This window comes from Cnephaeus nilssonii, assembly GCF_951640355.1.
Source record: "Cnephaeus nilssonii genome assembly, chromosome: X".
Lineage (NCBI taxonomy): Eukaryota > Metazoa > Chordata > Mammalia > Chiroptera > Vespertilionidae > Cnephaeus > Cnephaeus nilssonii.
The window spans coordinates 116,159,058-116,179,255 of NC_137071.1; the positions used below are offsets into that span (position 1 = coordinate 116,159,058).

The window sequence follows — 20,198 nt, forward strand, 5'->3', positions numbered from 1 at the left end:
GGTCCCAGATTGGAGAGGGTGCAGGCCAGGCTGAGGGACCCCCCCCTCTCCCGTGCACGAATTTCATGCACCGGGCCACTAGTTAAATAATAAGAACACGAATAACCCAACTAAAAACTGTCAAAGGAGATGAACAGACATTTTTTCCAAAGACATACAAATGGCCAATTAGCACATGAAAATTGCCCAACATCATTAGCAAACAGGAAAATACAAATCAAAACCTTGATAAGGGCCTGGCCAGTGTGGTTCAGTGGTTGAGTGTTTACCCATGCACCAAGAGATCATTGGTTGATTCCTGGTCAGGGAACATGCCCTAGTTGCGGGCTCGACCCCCTGTAGGGGTGTGCAATAGGCAGCCAGTCTATTTTCTCTCTCTCTCCCAATCCCTTCCTCTCTCTAAAATCAATAAAAACATTTTTAAAAGTTCCCCCCTAAAAAACCCATGATGATACACTTCACACCTACTAGGATGGTTGTAATAAAAAGACAAAGAATAACAAGTGTTAACAAGGATGTGGAGAAACAAACTGGAACCCTCATACACTGGTGGTGGGAATGTGAAATGGTGCAGCCACTTTGAACACTGGCAGTTTACCGAAAATGTTAAACATAAGAGTTACCATATGACCCAGCAACTCTATCCCTAAATATATACCCAAGAGAATTAAAAACATGTCCACAAAAAAACTTGTACATAAATGTTCATAGCAGTATCAGCTATGTCTACCAAGTGACAAATGAATAAATAAGATGTATTGTCCATACAAAATCAGTTTTCCACCATAATAAACACACATATATGAATACAACATGAGTGAATCTTGAGGCCATTATAATTCCATTTAATATGAAATGTCCAGAATAGGCAAATTTATAGAGACAGAAGTAGATTAGTGGTTGTTTGGGGCTGGGGTGTGGGGGGCAGCAAGGGGAAGTGATTGCTAATGGGTATGGGGTTTATTGTTGGGGTTATTGTGATGTTCTGTAATTAAATAGTAATGATGGTTGCACAACCTTGTAAATACACTAAAAGCCACCAAAATACATACTTTAAAATGGTGAATATTTTAAAATAAATTATATCTCAATTTAAAAACAATCTGAAACCAAAACACCAATCTCATCCTAATATATAAAAACCCTGGGTCCATCACATCCACAATGACCGGAGGCTCAACCAACTGGAAATCAGTCCTGTAGTCAGCCCTGGGTTGCCGTGGCGACCCAGCACTGACTGCAGGGCGCCTCAGCCAAGGCAACTCAGCACTGACTGCTGAGGGAGCTGCGATCAGGCCTGGACAGAGGCTGGGAGAGAAAAGCAGGGTCTGATCGCAGCCTCTGTAGCAGTCAGTGCTGGGCCCATGTGGCAGAACTCAGTCCTGCAGTCACTGAGCCTCTAGTTAATCATAACAAGAATAGTATGCATTGTAAGGATGATTATCAAGAAATGTTACAGAATGTTTGTTTCTGGATAATATAAAAAATATAGGCTGGAATGAATGATTTCTTAAACTGTATTATTTATTCCCATTACAAAATCCACATTAAAGTGGATCTCTTTCTCAAGCATATTTATAAATATAAATATTCTCTTGCCTTGAAATCCTTAAGATACTAAACAGGCGATGCTATGAGTATAGGGAGTGGGGAATCACCAGACATATTCTAAATTAAACTTTCTACTATATTTGAAACATGATGACTCAGTTGAGAATGAGATCTGTAGTGTGATGTAGAATTCAGAATACCTTGCTTACACCCCTAGTTCCACTAATGATTTGTAATGTAACTGTGGACAGGTCACTTAACCTTTCTGACTCTTTCTCCTCATCTGAACTATGGGGATAACAACATCTTCCTTGCTTAACATATTACATTTATGGTTTTAAAGATGTCTATGATAAATATATAATCTTTGTGATAAAAACTTCTACCTCTCTGTGAGGTAATAGGAAACAAATAAGCTTAACCATACTCCTCTGCGAAGAAGATGGGCAAAGCACAAAGATAGCATGGAATAGACAGGTAGGTTAGGGTTAATTATGGTGATGGCACATTAGTAAAGCACTGGATTCATGATCCTGGCTAACTAAAAAAGTCCCAGGGACAAAAATATATCTAACCCTTCCTTTTGTGATTGTAACAGAAGTGGTGATGGACAACCTATAGTTAGCTGCTCCTTCCAAACTTGGAAAGGTAACTGTCTAACCTCCACAAGAATGTTCTGAATATATAAATATCCTACTGATATTTATAGGTACGTTGTTACTTCTTAAGTTTATAGCAATCTCATCTCAAACACACCTTGGTGAACCTGAAAGATTATGTTTACCTTTCTACCCTATAAAGTTGGCAATGAAATTAAAAGTATATTTATTATAATAAGCATATTTACCAATTCTTTTAGTTAGTGATGGTGTTTTTGCAGAAGTTCTTCCCTAAAATAGAAATATGAATTATAAGTTAAAATTCTTCTTGGTAGAAGGCAATAACCTCAATTTGAAAAGTTACATTAATCATGAACTTAAAAATTGGCCTTATTCCAATTCAACATATGAATATTCACAAGAGGCATAGCCTGATGAAGCTAGAAGGAAGTTAAAAGATCATCTAACCCACGCCATTCACTTTACAGACAAGAAGCTGGCACTCAGGAAGATTAAACAACTTGATTGAGGCAATATAGCTCATGGCAGAACAATAATGGCAACTCTGGTCTTCAATTCTACTCCAGGCCTCTTTTCACATGGTACTAATTGATGCCTTGGCCACCCTAGGTGACAATATCAATTTAGATATCTTTTTGAGATTTTAATTATTGTCTGTGGAAAGTTTAAAACTATGAGTACAAAACACACTGTACAAAACAAATTTCAAAAGATTGAGAGATGCAAGTATTTTAGTTCCTCAAGACCATTTTTGCCTATAGTGATATTAAATCAGTTCATCCTAATCCCCCTTTCACAAATTTGCTTCAGATTAAGAATAACAAACAACCTGGCCAGTGTGGCTCAGTAGTTGAATGTCGACCTATGAACCAAGAAGTCACATGATTCCCGGTCAGGACACATGCCTGGGTTTCAGGCTCAGTCCTCAGGTGTGCAGGAGGCAGCCAATCAATGATTCTCTCTGATCACTGATGCTTCTATTTCTCTCTCCCTCTCCCTTCGACTCTGAAATCAACAAAAATATTTAACAAAAACAATAACACTTTTCAAGATCTCCCCTTTAAAGTTCACCATACATTATGAATTTAAAATATGACACTGTGAATTTTACACCAAGAAATCATTGCAAAACAAATTATATAATACCTGAAAATATATATTCTACAATATTTGACTTACCACAGACTCCTCAAGTGAATGAGTTAAATGAATATTGTTTATATATTCTTGTCCCTTCTCTTCTAACAGATATTTACACCTAAACAAGAAGGTTAAACTTTAGTAGCTGAAAAATTAGTAAAGTGTATAATATCCACCATCTTAATTCCATTAACTTGCTTTTCAGTATTTCTAAGGAGCCACAAAACAAAATGTTACTTGCCCTGCTGGCATGGCTCAGTGGCTGAGCATCAACCAATGAACCAGGAGGTCACAGTCAGGACACATGCCAGGGTTATAGGCTCAATCCCCAGTGTGGGGCATGCAGGTGGCAGCTGATCAATGATTCTCTCTCATCACTGACATTTCTATCTCTTTCTCTCCCTCCCCCTTCCTCTTTGAAATCAATTAAAAAAATTTTTTTTTAAAATCAACTTGAAAACTTACAACTTTTAAGCAAATTATTAAATTATCACTTTAACATTTTTTCTAAGTTTTAAATAGTTAATCTTAACAAATGTTATTTAGAGGATTTACCAATTGTGCATTCAAAAAGAATTCTTTAGGCTTTCAACATTTCCTATTAAAGCTGTTTAAGGTTAAGATTTCTTTTCAAATGATTACTCTCAAGTTGTACTATTTTGTAGATAAAAAATGCATACTACTTCTGTATGTGTTACTTTATTTTAAAGAGGCGAAAATGGGGAAAAATAAATTAATTAAAAAAAATAAAGAGGCAAAATGGCAAAGAGACATTTAGAGTATGTCATCATCACTCTAAGATGCCATTGACTGTACAAAGCATGATTGCTTTATGTACCATTGTTGCTAATTAACTTATGGCCCACCACCAGATGTATCCTGATTTCAATTATTGGAAAATGTACACAATTTTGTGTCTTAGAATCAGTGAGAAACAATAATGTTTGCTAAAGGGTGTGATGGGTTCTTTAGGAATCTCCTTGGCAATGGGTTCCCTTGTGCCCATTGTAAAAGAGCCTACTTCCAACAGCTAAAGTATACACTCCTCCTATGCATACTTTATGTGTTTAGAAATGGAATCATCTGAATGTCATAAATATAATATACAAGCAATAATGTTTTCATCACCAGAGAAGGCTGTGTTTTTCTCCTATAAAGTAGGTGACCCCATTTTTTAGAAACCAGGTGTAAATTTCAAGCCATGGGAAGGCAAAAATAGTCGAGGTGAAAAGTTATTCAAGTCTTCCCACTGCATACTGTCCAATTTGGCTTTTACTGAATAAATATTGAAAAACCTTACCCTGGATACCACTTAGCATGTTCTTCCCAAGGGTCTTCATTGGGCTTCCAATTAGTTAGCCCTCCTCCACATTGAAAGCACTTTACTTTATCACCTTCACCTAAGAAAACACACAAGTAAAAATACATGTATTTTGTACAATCAGAAGCTTACACAAAAATACCCTTTTTAGGCCCTGGCCGGGGTAGCTCAGTTGGTTAGAGCATCATCCCGATACACAAAGGTTGCGGGTTTGATCCCTGGTCAGGGCACATACAGATATCAACCAATGAATACATAAATAAGTGGAACAACACATTGATATTTCTCTCTCTCTCTCTCCCGTCTCTCTAAAATGAATAAAAAACCCCGTTTTAACACCATGAAATTAAGCATTTCTAAATTTACATAAAAACCTCACAGCTTAAAAGAAGACATTCAAATTCACATCTAAGTAATAGATATGACCATGAGAGGAAATACACATTAAATTCACTAATTCAACTTGAGGTATTTTACAGAATACAAAAGTAAAATAGCCCAATTTTTATATGGAAAATTAAAATTGTTATTCTTTTTTTTTTAAATCCTCACTCGAGGAGTGAAGACATTTTTTCCATTGATTTTCAGAGTGGGAGAGAGGGGGAGAAAGGGAGGGAGGGGGGAGAGAGAGGACAGAAACATTGATGTGAAAGAGACACATTGATTGGTTGCCTCCCACATGGGGCCAGGGATATCAGACCTGCAACCCAGGTACATGCCCTTTGACAAGGAATCAAAACCTTTACCCACTGGTGCGTAGGCTGATGCTCTAATCATTGAGCAACACCAGCCAGGGCTACTACATTCTTTTTTAAACATGACATTTGAGGCCATAAATACTATACCTTTTCAAACTGTGAAACTTTAATAGTAAAGTTTAATGCATAATGAAGTTAAAAGATAAGGTTGTAGCTACATGACAATAACCTTCAAGATTGTAGCTACATGACAATAACCTTCAAGATTGCTATGTGAGACTATATAAAATATTGAAATACTTGGTATTTTGGCACTATTCAATCCTAAAGTAAATGGATCAGATATATAATGGTGTAAATTTTTCTGAAAATCCCTTGAAGCCATCACACTAATGGCTCTTCCTGACATGTCTAAGGTAGTCAATTTGAAATGCACTCATTTGAAGCAATAAAGCATCATACAGGGCAGCTTTCAAATATAATCTCTGTACAAAAGGCAGATACCAATTTTAATATCAATTTTACTAACAACAAAACTAAACTCTCTAATATTAACTCTTCTTGAGAGGTGCAGAGAAAATGCATAGAGTACGCATTCAATAAATTATAGTTAGTATTACTATCAGACCCATTGTTTTATCAGGGATACCTATAATCTTTTGCATGTCATCCTTCTCCAAAAAACAATTACATGAAGATAAACATGACTCATAATACAGTAGTCTTTCACATAAATTCAGTGGTTACATTACATATTCAACATAAGGGTTAACAGAATAATGTTATAATCATGCCAGACCATACCTAAATATTTACCAGTTCAAGGGGCTAAAGGAATCTATTTACTTTTTAGGAGCCCTGGGATAGTTGGAAAGTTATTTATTAGCCTGGTTTTATAGTAAAGTTTACCTAAAGCATAAAATCCAGCTCTTGCAAGCTGCTCCTTGTTAACAGAGTACATCCACGTCCCAAAAGTAATGATCCGTGCTTCATAATCTGCCATGGCTGGGTTTCTTGGAGAATTTGTTGAATTTGGGAAATTCCTATCAGAACCCAGGACATCAGATTCATTTCGAATATTAACATTCTGTCCCAAAACAAAGAAGCAATTGGGAAAGTGTCGCCTGTGTTCTGACCATGCACGATCACAAGGTTCCCAATTTTTCAGTTTTCCACCACAACAAAAGCACTGCACTTGATCATCAACACCTGTATAGTAGAGCCCAGCACTAGCTAACTCTCTTGGGGTTAAGTGGGCATAGTCTGGCCAGTTCTGAAATGACTTTAATCGAGCTTCTTCACTACACATGGCAGGGTTCCTCGGGTATACGGTGTCAGACATATCTACAACCTGTCCAGTTCTCAAAAGATAGTCTGCATGAGTCTCAGATGACCTGTCTAAAGCAAAATGATTTCTGTCTCCCAGGTAGTTTTCAGCTTTGTACTGACCATTCTGGATACCAGAATTGGTAGGTTTCGCGGCATTATTTTCAAAATAAAAGCCATTGATAAATCTGCAATTTGGGGATACTTTCCTGTGTCTTCCAACTGCTGAGTCTCCATACTGCCATCTATCTACTGCTGCGTGACAACTAAAGCACTGCACGGTGTCTCCTTCACCAGTATATAGAAAACCAGCTCGTGCTAGCGTTGATGCTGAAACAGGACTACTACTTGGAAAATTAGCAAAAGTTTTTAATCTATTAAACTCTTCTACAAATTCTTCATCCTTATCGATGGCTGCAGGTACACAAGTTTTAGATCCTCCAAAACAGTTAAAAGTCATCTTCTCTTGAAAATAGGACTTGTCCACCTTTTCTAAAAAGAGAACATTACATTAGGAAATCACTTTTGATATTAGGAACTAACAAATTACCCACTTATAAAGTTACACAATCTCTAAAAACCATTCTAATTCTAAATACTAGAGTTCTACATTACCACATGTTTCAAGTCATAAAGTAAAATCTAGCATTTTTGTTTTCTTTTAGAGGAAAGTAATACTTAAGCAAGTAGAACAGAACTATTCATTTTTAAGTGCTTATTTTCACACAAATATAGAAACTGTGATGCAGAATATATTAAAATTAACCATGTGAAATCATTAATTAGGGAAAACATGAAAGCATAAAATATGCAGATTCTTAAAGTCTATGCATAATTGTTATAATGGATTATTATATATTCGAGGCATCAAAGTTCAGTTTCTACAATTTTTTAAAAAAGAATGTTCAGAATGCTAATGATTTAATTTTAATATTTTTTTTGCTTAACAAAAGAGAAAATATTCACAATAATGATTCCAATGGGTTCTTTAAGAACATCAAAAGTTTCTGATTTTCATGCATAAACAGAGGGCATTTTTCATTGAAATTGGATCATTTTAGATGTATATACTACTGCCCTCTAGAGGGTGGCTCAGGAGGAATACTAAGTACAGTATGTGTAATTCCTTTTGCTATCAACTTCCCATGGTCAAGGAAGTTCAAATATAAGTACCATTGCAGCCTCATTACATCTGCCAAATCATAACTGTATAATCTTTAACCCAGGTTAAAAAAAAACAAACCCAAGAGGAACTAGATGGATTATGAGAAGGATGGTCAGTTACTTATCCTCAAAACCAAGACACTTTTTGAAAGTGAAAACTGATGCTACTAATAATTACCCTGGGACAATAGGCTGAAATCCGAGTTGCCTCAGGCAAACCTGATTCTCCAGAATTTCACACAGTTCCTAACACTGTACTCTGTATATGCTTGTCAAATGCAAAATAAAAGAACAGTCACAATGACTCTGTCTCTACTTCATAAGTGCATTAATTGATTTCTTAGGAAGAATAACCAGCTCTTTTGACATTATGTCGGTACAGTATGACTTGGAACATTATCCCTCTTAATGTTCAACAAGGCTTCTGTCTTGTGGGCTGGCAATGGACATCAGTCCTTCTTGACCATGTCAGTTTACAATGGTATTAATTCATATATACCTCAAAAGCTGAGTTATAACTGCATACAATTTTTGGAAGAATCTCCATGACTTTTTTTTTTAAATATATTTTATTGATTTTTTACAGAGAGGAAGAGAGAGGGATAGAGAGCCAGAAACATCGATGAGAGAGAAACATCGATCAGCTGCCTCTTGCACACCCCCTACTGGGGATGTACCCGCAACCAAGGCACATGCCCTTGACCGGAATCGAACCTGGGACCCCTGAGTCCGCAGGCCGACGCTCTATCCATTGAGCCAAACCGGTTTTGGCAGAATCTCCATGACTTTTGATTGTTTCTCAGATATCTGAAAATATTCTGATACTAGTTTCAAGGTCCTTTGTTCAATCAGCATAAACTGGATGTCAAAAATCAAGATTCAAAGAAACCAAGGCAGGCTGATAGGCTAATGAGATAAATTAACAAGGATATGTGTAAAGTTTTACAATCTGACTTGAAAAATATGCTGTACAACTAAAGGAAGATGGAAACTTGATTTGGAAAGAAGTCACGTTAAGGCAAAGCAGAATAAAATCTTGGGATTTTAGTTAATTACAAATTCATTATGAGCCAACATTACATGGCTGATAAAAAAACTTAAAGTGACTTCAGGCTGCATTAATGTCCAGATGTGCAACATCCAGAGCCAATTCAGCTATACTTTGAATATTATTTTAAATTCTGAACAAATTTTAGAAGGGACATTACACTTTTGTCCCTAAAGAGCAATCAGGATGATGAAAATGATGTCCTATGAGAAATAGTTGGAAGAGCTGAGTGTGTTTATCTCAAAGGGAAAAAAAATTGTGAGGAGAGGGATATGGAGGATAGAATAACTGCCTTTAGATATCTAAGATGCTGTCACATAGAAAAGGGATCCAAATTCTGTGAAGCGTGAGGGCAGAATTAAAATCAAGAAACACAACTAGCCCTAGCGGGTTTGGCTCTGTGGATAGAGTATCGGCCTGTGAACTGAAGGGTCCCAGGTTCAATTCTGGTCAAGGGCACAAGCCCGGGTTGTGGGCTTGATCCCCAGTAGGGCGCGTGCAGGAGGCAGCCAATCAATGATTCTCTCTCATCATTGATGTTTCTATCTTTCTCTCCCTCTACTTTCCTCTCTGAAATCAATAAAAATATTAAAAAAAAGAAACATAACTACTATAGATTTTAACCCAATACAAGGATGAGCCGTTACAATAATCAATAGCAGTACAAAATGGGTTGGAATGCCTTGTGGAATATGAGTTCCTTACATCATTGGAAGGTACTTCAACATTGACTATGAGAGAGTATTAAACATTTCTAAGTCCTAATTACCCTGAAGAATTAATGCTCAATATAATCCATATAAAAATTACCTTCTCTGAGATGTTTTATTTCTCAGGTCAATCAAAATAGAAGTGTAAAATCAATGATTCATTGTCATTTCACAATAGTGTATATTTTGTGTGGTTTAAGCAGCCACCTTATTTCAGATATTATATAGAACTCCACCATTCAATATTATTAGCAGGAGAATTTCTATTTGAAGCTTTCAAGTGGAGACCTCAACGTCCCAGGGGTTATTTCTATGCTAATAGTTTATATTTCACTGTTTTAAAAAGCAGATATTTTTTGCCCTGGCCAGTTTGGCTTAGTGGATAGAACATTGGCCCGCTGACCCAAGGGTCCCAGGTTTGATTCTGGTCAAGGGCACATACGGGTTGCAGGCTCAATCCCCAGTGGGGGGCATGCAGGAGGCAGCCGATTAATGATTCTCTCTCATCACTGATGTTTCTATCTAACTCTCCCTCTCCCTTCCTCTCTGAAATCAATAAAAATATTTTTAAAAAAAGCAGATATTTATTCAGAAGCACTCCACACTACATATATAGTATCAGAGTGAGAGCTTCTGGAGAAGGGTGAGAAAATGAAATTACCAAAGAAGTTAAAAGTGAAAGGGAGAACGATGACTGACAAAAGACAGAAACCTTGGCTTTGGAGGAAGATTCCAAAAGAAAGGGAGAATTTAAAAAACAAAACAAAAACATTTAAGTGAAATGAAGGTGTGGAAGAGGATATTTAGAAAGTAAGTATACACAGAGCACAGGAACTGTAAATACAGAATAAAATAGGTATGGGTATTGGAGAAGGGTGATAAAATGTTTTTTGAGAATAAAAAGGTCTGAATGCATTGAAGTATGCTAAGCCCAGCCAGTGTGGCTCAGTGGTTGAGTGTTGAACCATGCACCAAGAGGTCTGCTGGTTTGATTCCTGGTCTGGGCACGTGCCTGGGTTTCAGGCTAGATTCCCCGAAGGAGGCATGTTGATTGATGTTGATGCATTGATGTTTCTCTCCCTTTCCTTTCCTCTCTCTCTAAAAACAAAATCAATAAAAACATATTTTAAAAAAGATTCACTGCTAGTTAAAAAAAGTATGTTGAGATAAATTAAGTCTTCTTTGTAAAAGCATATTCGGTCTTTGTACTGGGTAAGCAGAAAGGTAAGAAGGCACAGAAAAAAAAATCTTTAGGGGAACGGTGCTTGGGAAAATGGCACTATGGAAGCAAACACTGGCAAAAAAGAATCAGCAAGTACAGGTACATGTTTATATGGGGGGTATGGAAGACTTCAAGATGTGAGATGTGTTTAAAATATAGATACACACACAGTATATGTATATATAGCCTAGTCAACTAGGTAAAGATAGCCATTGGCAGGTGCCGAGAAGAGGCTGACTGCTAATTTAGTGATAATGTGGGAATATGGACTGTTGGAGGAGAGAGAAAAATGCACACAAAAGACCCACCTACTTGGTATCTGCATATAATACAAAAGTTTCTATTCCCTGGGTTTTTATTATTAAATATACAAAATAGAAGTGATTTTAATGGGGGAGAGGAATATAAAATAGGAGGTACATCAGACTGATAGTAACAATTATGCCGTCAAGCTGTCAAGGGTGTGGTGAAAATGGGCGTGCTCACTCATGCTGAAAAAAATGTAAGCAAGTAGAACCTTTTGGGAAAGGAATTTGGCAATGGTTATAATGCTTATCAGAATCTATATCTAGGAATCTACTTTAAGAAATGACCTGAAATGTGAGAAAGATATTATACATGAAGATGTTTGTCATGGCTTTATTTATAATAGTGAAAGGTGGAAGCAAACTAAATAACTGTACAGGCATGATTAGATAAAGAAGATATGCAGTCATTAAAAATGTTGCTTGTGAAAATTTTAAATAACATGAAAAAGTACTCATGAATAGGATTAAGTACAAAAAGAATATCCTATACTAGTAGCCCGTTTGCACGAAGATTCGTGCAATAGACCTTCATTCACCTGGCTGCCTGCACCAGTTTTCTGCCGGCACCGGGGACCCAGGCCTTGGCTGTGGCCACCGCCTTCTGCCTTCTTTCAGGGTCGGGGCTTGGCCCCGGGCGGCAGCCTTGGGCTCTGCTGCACCCCAGCGTCCCTGCTAAGGATCGTAGGAGCCGACCCCCGGTGGTTTCCTGCAATCCATGCAGGCTCCCCGCTGGTGCCCAAGGCCGGGAAAGCCTCCGCCCGAGGCTTTCCTGGGCTTGGGCTCGGCGGCACCCAGCGTCCCTGCTAGGGATCGCAGGAGCCGACCCCCAGTGGTTTCCTGCGATCGGTGCAGGCTCCCCGCTGGTGCCCAAGGCCGGGAAAGCCTCGGGCAGCTTTCCCGGCCTTGGGCTCGGCCGCACCCAGCGTCCCTGCTACGGTTTCCTGGTGGGCGTGGCTGGTGGGCGTGGCTTGGGCATAGCGAAGGTGCGGTCAATTTGCATATTTGTCTATTATAAGGTAAGATAATAAAAGGCTAATATGCAAATCGACTGAACAGCAGAAAAGACTGGTTGCTCAACACAGGAGCTGCTCCCGGTGGTCAGTGCGCTCCCATAGGGGAAGCGCTGCTCAGCCAGAAGCCGGGCTCACAGCTGGCGAGTGCAGTGGTGGTGGTGGGAGACTCTCCTGCCTCTGTGGCAGTGCTAAGGATGTCCGACTGTCAACTTAGGCCCACTCCCCATGAAGCTGTCAATTGGACATCCCTCGAGGGCTCCTGGATTGTGAGAGGGTGCAGGCCAGGCTGAGAGACCCCCCTGAGTGCACAAATTTCATGCACCGGGCCTCTAGTTTTTAATAAATGGGTAGAATGTGTTAAGGTGGCAGGATTAAAGGTGATCTTTTTCTCCAAAGTGACTTTAATAATATTTTCACTTAATGTTTCTCAGGATGGTACCTCTGGCCTGGGCCAGAAGCCCAGCTGTGTGGGAGGTGGATGAGCAAGGAGGTGGATGGCCTAGTTGCTTCATCCTCCTCCACAGGAGCCCTGCAGCCACCAAAGCAGAGGGAGGGAGGGCAGAAGGGAGTTATGTTTCCACCTGCCACCAATGAGCCCTATGAAGCTCAGAGGAGCTCAGCATTGAAACCCAAGTCACCAGTGCAGGTGCATTTGGTGAGTTGTAGGCTCCTAGGCTGCATCCACCTAGCGCTCATGAGGGATAGCCCCACACTCAGCATGACCGTCGCTGCAGGGGCATCCTGGTGGGAAAAAGCAGGTATGGCACTGAATTTCATCTGTTTTTGCTAGTAGGAGCAAAATTTAGGCATTTTGAGGATTTTTATGGATTACTACAACATGTTCATAAGATACTTAATGTTGACATTTTTTAGGCTATGCAGACCTCCAGGGAAACTTATTACCTATAAATAATGCTGATAAATACAGCCAACCCACTGCTTACGATTTTAATACAAAAGAAGGAAGAAACAGATAACAGTACCTTTGGTACAAACACTCTAATGAAGAAGTAAAATGTTTTAAACCAATTCACTGTGTCCTGTCAACCACAGAAAAAAGCAACACCCAGTCAGTCACTGGTATGCCCCAAGACTTCACACCTATCTTTAATTACAGATGTGGATATTCACCCAGAAACACATTGTAGGGTAAGTTCACCTTTAAACACCACACTGAACACTCCCTAGGACCCTACAGCTGGGATGGTTTCAGCCTAAGGGAGATACCACATGGCTTAGAGAAGGTCCCAGGGATCTCTTTATATCCTTGCTTGTTCCAGGGGGTCTGGTTCATGGCACAAGTCTATTGGCTATTAATGATGAAGTTTCAGAAATTAATGATATAGAAGTTACAGGAAGAGTTTTGATCAAGTAATAGACATGATGATTGCAAACAGCTACAACCTCATCATAGCAGCAAGATAAACCAGGAGAATAATGTCAGGAACAGTAAGATTTCTGGCAGCTCCACCCAACCTACTGAAAATAATCTTCTAGGCTATACACAGCAGATTGAACCAAACACTGAGCCAAAGGATGAAGACAGTGATGAAGATGACATTATTATTGAAGATAATGGTGTGCCACAGAAGATTCCTAAAGCTGTTCTTTATACCGAAGGCCTTGGAATTGTTAACACAAACAGAACAAACTCAGTTATGAGTCTGGACGGAACAGTTTTATTCCTTCTAATTAAGTGAGTTTAGTACCCCTAACAAGTGGCACAAACAGAAGAGAATTTGAAACACATGTTGCAGATCAAAAACCCTTAGAATATGGAACAATAATTACATCAGGAAACCATCCTTTGAATGTTTTCTGAGTGAGGATGTCACAGGACATGTACATTTGGCTGGTTTAAGAGCTTTTAAACCTCTGATCCAATGACCTGGAATAGGCATGAGAACAATAATGTTGCAAGTTAAAATGTTATAAAAATAAATAGAAACAGAAAGTAGATTAGTGGTTGCCTAAGGCTGGGGGAAGAGGGGAAATGGGGAGCAACCGCAAATGGTTATTGAGTTTCTTTTTAAAGTAATGAAAATATTCTAAATTAGATTGTAGTGATGGTTGCATAACTCTGTGAATATACTAAAAACCACTGAACTGTACACTTTCAAATTAATTTTATGGTATATGAATTAATAGTTTGCTAATTGTTAGTATACACTTTGATGGAGCAGAGGTCATCTTAAATCTAAAACAAAGAGATCTTTGCTAATGAAGTTATGTGCTTTTGATATGAAAAACTAGATGTTACAGTACATTTTCAGAACTATGTAAGATTACCAAATCATTTCTGTTTAAAGTGGTTAAATATTTAACCTGTTGCAAAGATTCTAGTTAAGTTTTCCTTTAACTACATTCTTTAAATTCTGTGAAATCTGATTCTCTCTTTTGGTACTCTGAGTTCTTGTGTTTCCAGAATTTTATTTCTTAATGTTGTTCTTCTGTTGCTAATTGTTACAAATCATTTTCTGAAATGCATTTTTTAACTTCTAAGAAATCAAACTAAATGGCTTTAAAAATATATATATATTTTTATTGATTTCAGAGAGAAACGGAAAGGGAGAGAGACATCATTGACGAGAATCATTGATCAGTTGCTTCCTGCAAGCCCCCTACTGGGTATCGAGCGCAAACTGTGACCTCTTGGTTCATAGGTTGAGGTCAACCACTGAGCCACATCGGCTGGGCTCAACTGGCTTCCTAAAGTTTCTTCATATTATGAAGCACTGAAGCTATGTTCCTGAATTAGGAAATTCTGTAGCTTACATATTTATAAACACATTCCAAATGTGTATAATTTATGATTTCAAAATGCAGTTAATTCCATTGACCCTGGTAATATAGGAGACTCTCCTTTAATTCTTATCCTCATTCCCAATCTCATTGGAAAACATTTCTTTTGTTTTGGGTGCATGTTTCTATATATATATATGTTGGTGTGCTTTTGAACTCTTCTAATTATTCAAGTAATGTGAATTGTTTACATACAAAATGAACCTAGATTAAGAGATTTTTACACACAAGACAAATGTGCCCTTTTTTATACAAAGATTTTGGATTTTCTTCAGTGGGATTATTCTAGGAACACCATCTAGACTTTAGGAAAAAGATGTATTGACCACTGACAATTAAGAGTTTATATATATTATTTTCATTAGGCTATTTCCCACACATCTACCTAGAACAAGTAAGAGTAAAGCTGCTGACATTCATTTCTGGCCTGATTTCTTTGATATTTATCATTGTAAAATGTGCGTGAGCACTATGTGTGTATATAGAAATTAAGAATATTATAAAGCACATTAACTCCTTATGATTTATGGATAATTCCCTGCAAAGTTATTAATTTTATGGTAGGGGTAGTGTGGATGCCTTTATAACAGTTGTATGTTATTAAATCAATGCAGAATCAAATGATGGTTTTGAAGGATTAACTTCTCTAAGTGGTAAAAAACAAAAAAAACCCACACAAATAATCTCTTATTTGAAGAAAATTCTAATGTTGCTCTGGCCAGTGTGACTCAGTTGGTTGGAGCATCATCATGTGCACCAAAGGGTCACGGGTTCAATTCCTGGTCAGGGCACATACCCAGGTTTCATTTCCCCCCCACCCCCACCCCCCGTTGGAGTAAGTCCAGGAGGCAACCAATCTATGTTTTTCCCTCACATCAATGTTTCTCTCCCTCTCCCTTTCTCTCTCTCTAAAATCAATAAAAAACATATCTTCAGGTGAAGATTTAAAAAACAAAAGCTATTTGGTACTCAATTATTACTGGCTCAAGCAATTTTATGGTCTTTAGGGTTGTCTATGTACAATATTATGTCATCTGCGAATAATGACAGTTTTACTTCTTCTTTTCCAATTCGGATGCCTTTTATTTCTTCTTGTCTGATCGCTATGGCTAGCAATTCCAGTACTACGTCAAACAGGACTTGTGACAGTGGTCATCCCTGTCTTGTTCCTGTTCTTAGGGGAAATGGTTTTAGTTTTTTCCCATTGAGTATGATGTTGGCTGTATGTCTGGCTTAAGCAATTAAAAAACACACATTTTATTCAATAATACCAGGAGATTCAGTTATCATAGCATCTTAGAAAAAAATAAGCAAGCAGTTTCATATGCATACCAGATACTGAAGAAAGTAATTTTGACTCTGAAGATTAATACAAATTTATTTAAGGTGGCTAACTAGGAAACTATCTCTGATGACTGAAAATTAATTACAAATACCCATTAAAACTTTTAAAGTCAAAATAGCTCCTGAATAGCAAATCACTGTTCTTTTTTTTTATTTTTTACAGAGAAGAAGAGAGAGAGACAGAGAATCAGAAACATCGATGAGAGAGAAACATCGATCAGCTGCCTCCTACACACCCCCCACCGGAGATGTGCCCGCAACCAAGGTACATGTCCCCGACCGGAATCGAACCTGGGACCCTTCAGTCCGCAGGCCGACGCTCTATCCACTGAGCCAAACCGGCTTCGGCAAATCACTGTTCTTAACAACTAAGTGGCAAAACCTTTAAGTCTTTTTTTCCCCCTTTAGTCTTTTTTTTCTATCAAGCTCATAGATCTCGACAATGTACATGAGCACTATAGTATGTGTGTATATAAAAATGTGTATGTCTTGTCTCTTGAATAAAAGAGACACCCTCTTATCTCTGGAAGAAATTCCTCCAATCACTACAGGCTCACTTAATAAACTACAAATACCATTATTTCTGCAAACAAGGGCTTTGTTAACCTCTCATCATGAAAACAAAACAAAACATTTAAGTAACTATATCGATGAGGCACTATACAAAGGGAATGAAGTAATTGTTATGGGTTGAATTATGTCCCCCACCCCCCCCCAAAAAAAAGATGTGAAGTCCTAACCACCAATTCGGAATGTGATTTTATTTAAAAAAAGAATATTTGGAGATGTGATCAAGTTATGATGAGGTCATTATAGTGGGCCTTCATCCAATATGACTGACAATCTTATAAGAGAAGAAAAACACAGAAACAGAGACACGCAGGGGAGACAGCCATGTGAAGATGGAGGCAGGGGCTGCAGTGATGATGCATCTACAAGCCAAGGAACACCAAGGATCAAAGGCAACCCCAGAAGTAAGAAAAAGGAATGAAACAGGTTCTTCCCAGGGCCTTCAGAGAAAGCATGGCCCTGCCAACATCTTGATTTTTGACTTCTAGCCTCCAGAACTGTGAGAAAATAAATGTCTGTTGTTTTAATCCACTCAGTTTATGGTACTTTGTTATGGCAGCCCAAAGAAACTAATATAACAGTGTTAAAAATATGAAAAGAATTATGCATAAAATATAACTCTATTAGCTACCACTATAGTACTACTATCATGCTAACTGAAACATTATCTGATTATATAATTAAATAAAGGCATCTGTTTAAAACTCAGAAAACAGTTATTTTTAGAATCTCATCTATGACATTTTTGCTGGTTCTCCCACTCAAAACTCCAGGACAATGACTATTCTTTGTGCCCCCCATGTATCCTCTACATAATTTGCTGATGACTCAAGTATACTGGATTTAATAATTTCTGGAGGTATGCATGTTTGTGTGTGTGTGTGTGTGTATATGTATGTTGTTAGAATGAAGGTCCTTTATGACAGGACTTTTATCACAATTGTATTCCCAATGTCTAATGCAATGCATAGCACATAGTAGTGCTTAATAAATATTAGGCAAAAGAATAACTGTTGAGTCCAGCCAGTGTGGCTCAGCGGTTGAACATTGACCCATGAAGCAGGAGGTAGCAGTTTGATTTCTGGTGGGGGCACATGCCCGGGGTTGCAGGCTTGATCCCCAGTAGGGGGCATGTGGAAGGCAGCTGGTCCATGATTCTCTCTCATCATTGATGTTTCTCTCTCCCTTCCTCTCTCTGAAAATCAATAAGAACATATTTTTTTAAAAAAAGAATAACTGTTGAACCACCTCTATTAGGCTACTGCCGTTATTATTCCACATCCCAACCACCACATCCCTTGGACTCTTGAAATCACTCTGAGTACTAAAAATTGTTAATATGCCATTGTGCCTTGGAAATGTGACCGAAATAGGAAATATATGCATACCATGTAAACAGGATAATTCTTCAGTGATAAAAAACCCATACTAAAATCACATTTCAAAAAAATACAGGATTCATAAAAGTTTTCATAGTAACACTATAAAAACTTAATGTGCTAACCAAAAAAACCCACACCATAATAATATAAAACTTATCTTAAGATTCTCTCTTTGCTCAAATATTACAAGTTTTTCTTATCTGTAGCTTTTTCCTCTATATTGGACCCAGCATAGAGATCTTATCAAATAAGCAGCATTCTCCCTGACCCAATGTAGGGCAAATCCTCTTTTAATTATCTTAAAATATTAGCCAGTTAGTTCTCTGTTTAGAAATAGCATTATGATTTGCAATGTTGTAGTACCTAGGACATATATTGGTGTAAATGTATCATAGCATAAAAAAGCTGAATTTTTAAAATGATATGCCCCAAACAAAAATGGAATATCATTTTTCAAATTCAGTTTTCATACTATGATACATTTACATAAAAATTCAACACTTAAGCAAATTGTTCATTTATACTATACTGACATTATTCATATTGTGAAGCATATTTTCTTCTTTTAAATATTTTTATTGACTTCAGAGAGGAAGGGAGAGGGAGAGATAGAAACATCAATGATGAGAGAGAATCATTGATTGGCTGCCTCCTGCATGCTCCACTGGGGATTGAGCCTGCAACCTGGGCATGTGCCCTTGACCGGAATTGAACCTGGGACCCTTCAGTCCGCAGGCTGATGATGCTCTAGCCACTGAGTCAAACTGGCTAGGGCAAGCATATTTTCTTTTAACTTTAAGTTAAATGGCCGATAAAACATTTTTTTAAAAATATATTTTATTGATTTTTTACAGAGAGGAAGGGAGAGGGATAGAGAGTTAGAAACATTGATGAGAGAGAAACATCGATCAGCTGCCTCCTGCACACCCCCCACCGGGGATGTGCCCGCAACCAAGGTACATGCCCCTGACCGGAATCGAACCTGGGACCTTTCAGTCCGCAGGCTGACGCTCTATCCACTGATCCAAACTGGTTTCGGCCGATAAAACATTTTTGAGGTTAGTTACATTCAATCAAATCACAAGTTCTTTCCCTAAACTTACCCACTGGAGCCCCCATTCAAATAAATGAATGGCACTAATGAGCACTTAGCCTATACTAACACTGCTGTATACAATGTATGCTTGATCATGAAGTCTATTTCTGTAAATACCTGAAAGGGCATACTGAGAACCAACAAAAAGAATATCAATTATATGTTCTACACTTAATTTAGAAAGTCATAGTAATACGTGAATTTGAGTACAGAACTCCAATCTTTGACAAATTATTCATAATAATTAACTCCGCAGGAACAGCTCCCTCAGAATAAACACATAGTAAGGCATTTCCGCATCTATTCTTCAACAAATTATAGAACTGTGCTCCTCCGAAAGAATGTTTTGCATGAAGATACACAGGTTTGGGGCTCAAGAATTCCCTCAAGAGCATAAAAAAAGCTTAAGACCACTATTATTCCCCTTTCATTTCACTGAAAATTGTTCAGAACTTAGGATAATTTATAGTGCTCATTAATCAGTAGTCTTTGGATTCGTGCTAGAGATAAACCATGTAGATCCATGGCATAGATCAATACTATTTATGCCTTAACCTATGGACAAAGACAGTGGGGTGGTGAGGACGTGGGGTGGGGAGCAGGGGTGGACTGGAGGGGTTCGATGGGGGGAAAAAGGGAGACATATGTAATACTTTCAACATTAAAGATTTTAAAAAAATACTATTTATGCTTATTCAGATCTCAGATGAAAACCTTTACTAAAATCAGAGCAGGCAGAAAAAAAACACCTCAAGATGGACACCAACCCAATCTTGAATACAACTGTTTTCCTTTTTAAAAGACAGGGGTCAGAAAAATCCTACTACCCAGGCTGTGAACACTTTAGAATATTTATCCTTTAAGAACCTTTCCTGTGTGCATG

The 20,198-nt window shown here is 38.0% G+C and overlaps 1 protein-coding gene across 4 annotated transcripts in view; it reads right to left on the bottom strand.

Moving 5' to 3' along the window:
* XIAP (X-linked inhibitor of apoptosis) overlaps positions 1-20,198 on the bottom strand; it is a 52,561-nt gene that overhangs the window by 16,740 nt on the left and 15,623 nt on the right. For 3 of the 4 annotated variants that reach the window (XM_079765080.1, XM_079765082.1, XM_079765079.1), the window contains exons 2-5: positions 6,240-7,148; positions 4,612-4,711; positions 3,351-3,429; positions 2,399-2,441 (exon numbers count right to left, since the gene is read on the bottom strand). In XM_079765080.1, the coding sequence (XP_079621206.1) occupies positions 2,399-2,441; positions 3,351-3,429; positions 4,612-4,711; positions 6,240-7,116 (1,099 nt within the window). In that variant the 5' untranslated portion in view covers positions 7,117-7,148. The remainder of the gene's footprint in view (positions 1-2,398; positions 2,442-3,350; positions 3,430-4,611; positions 4,712-6,239; positions 7,149-20,198) is intronic. The other variant, XM_079765081.1, reaches the window with a different exon arrangement.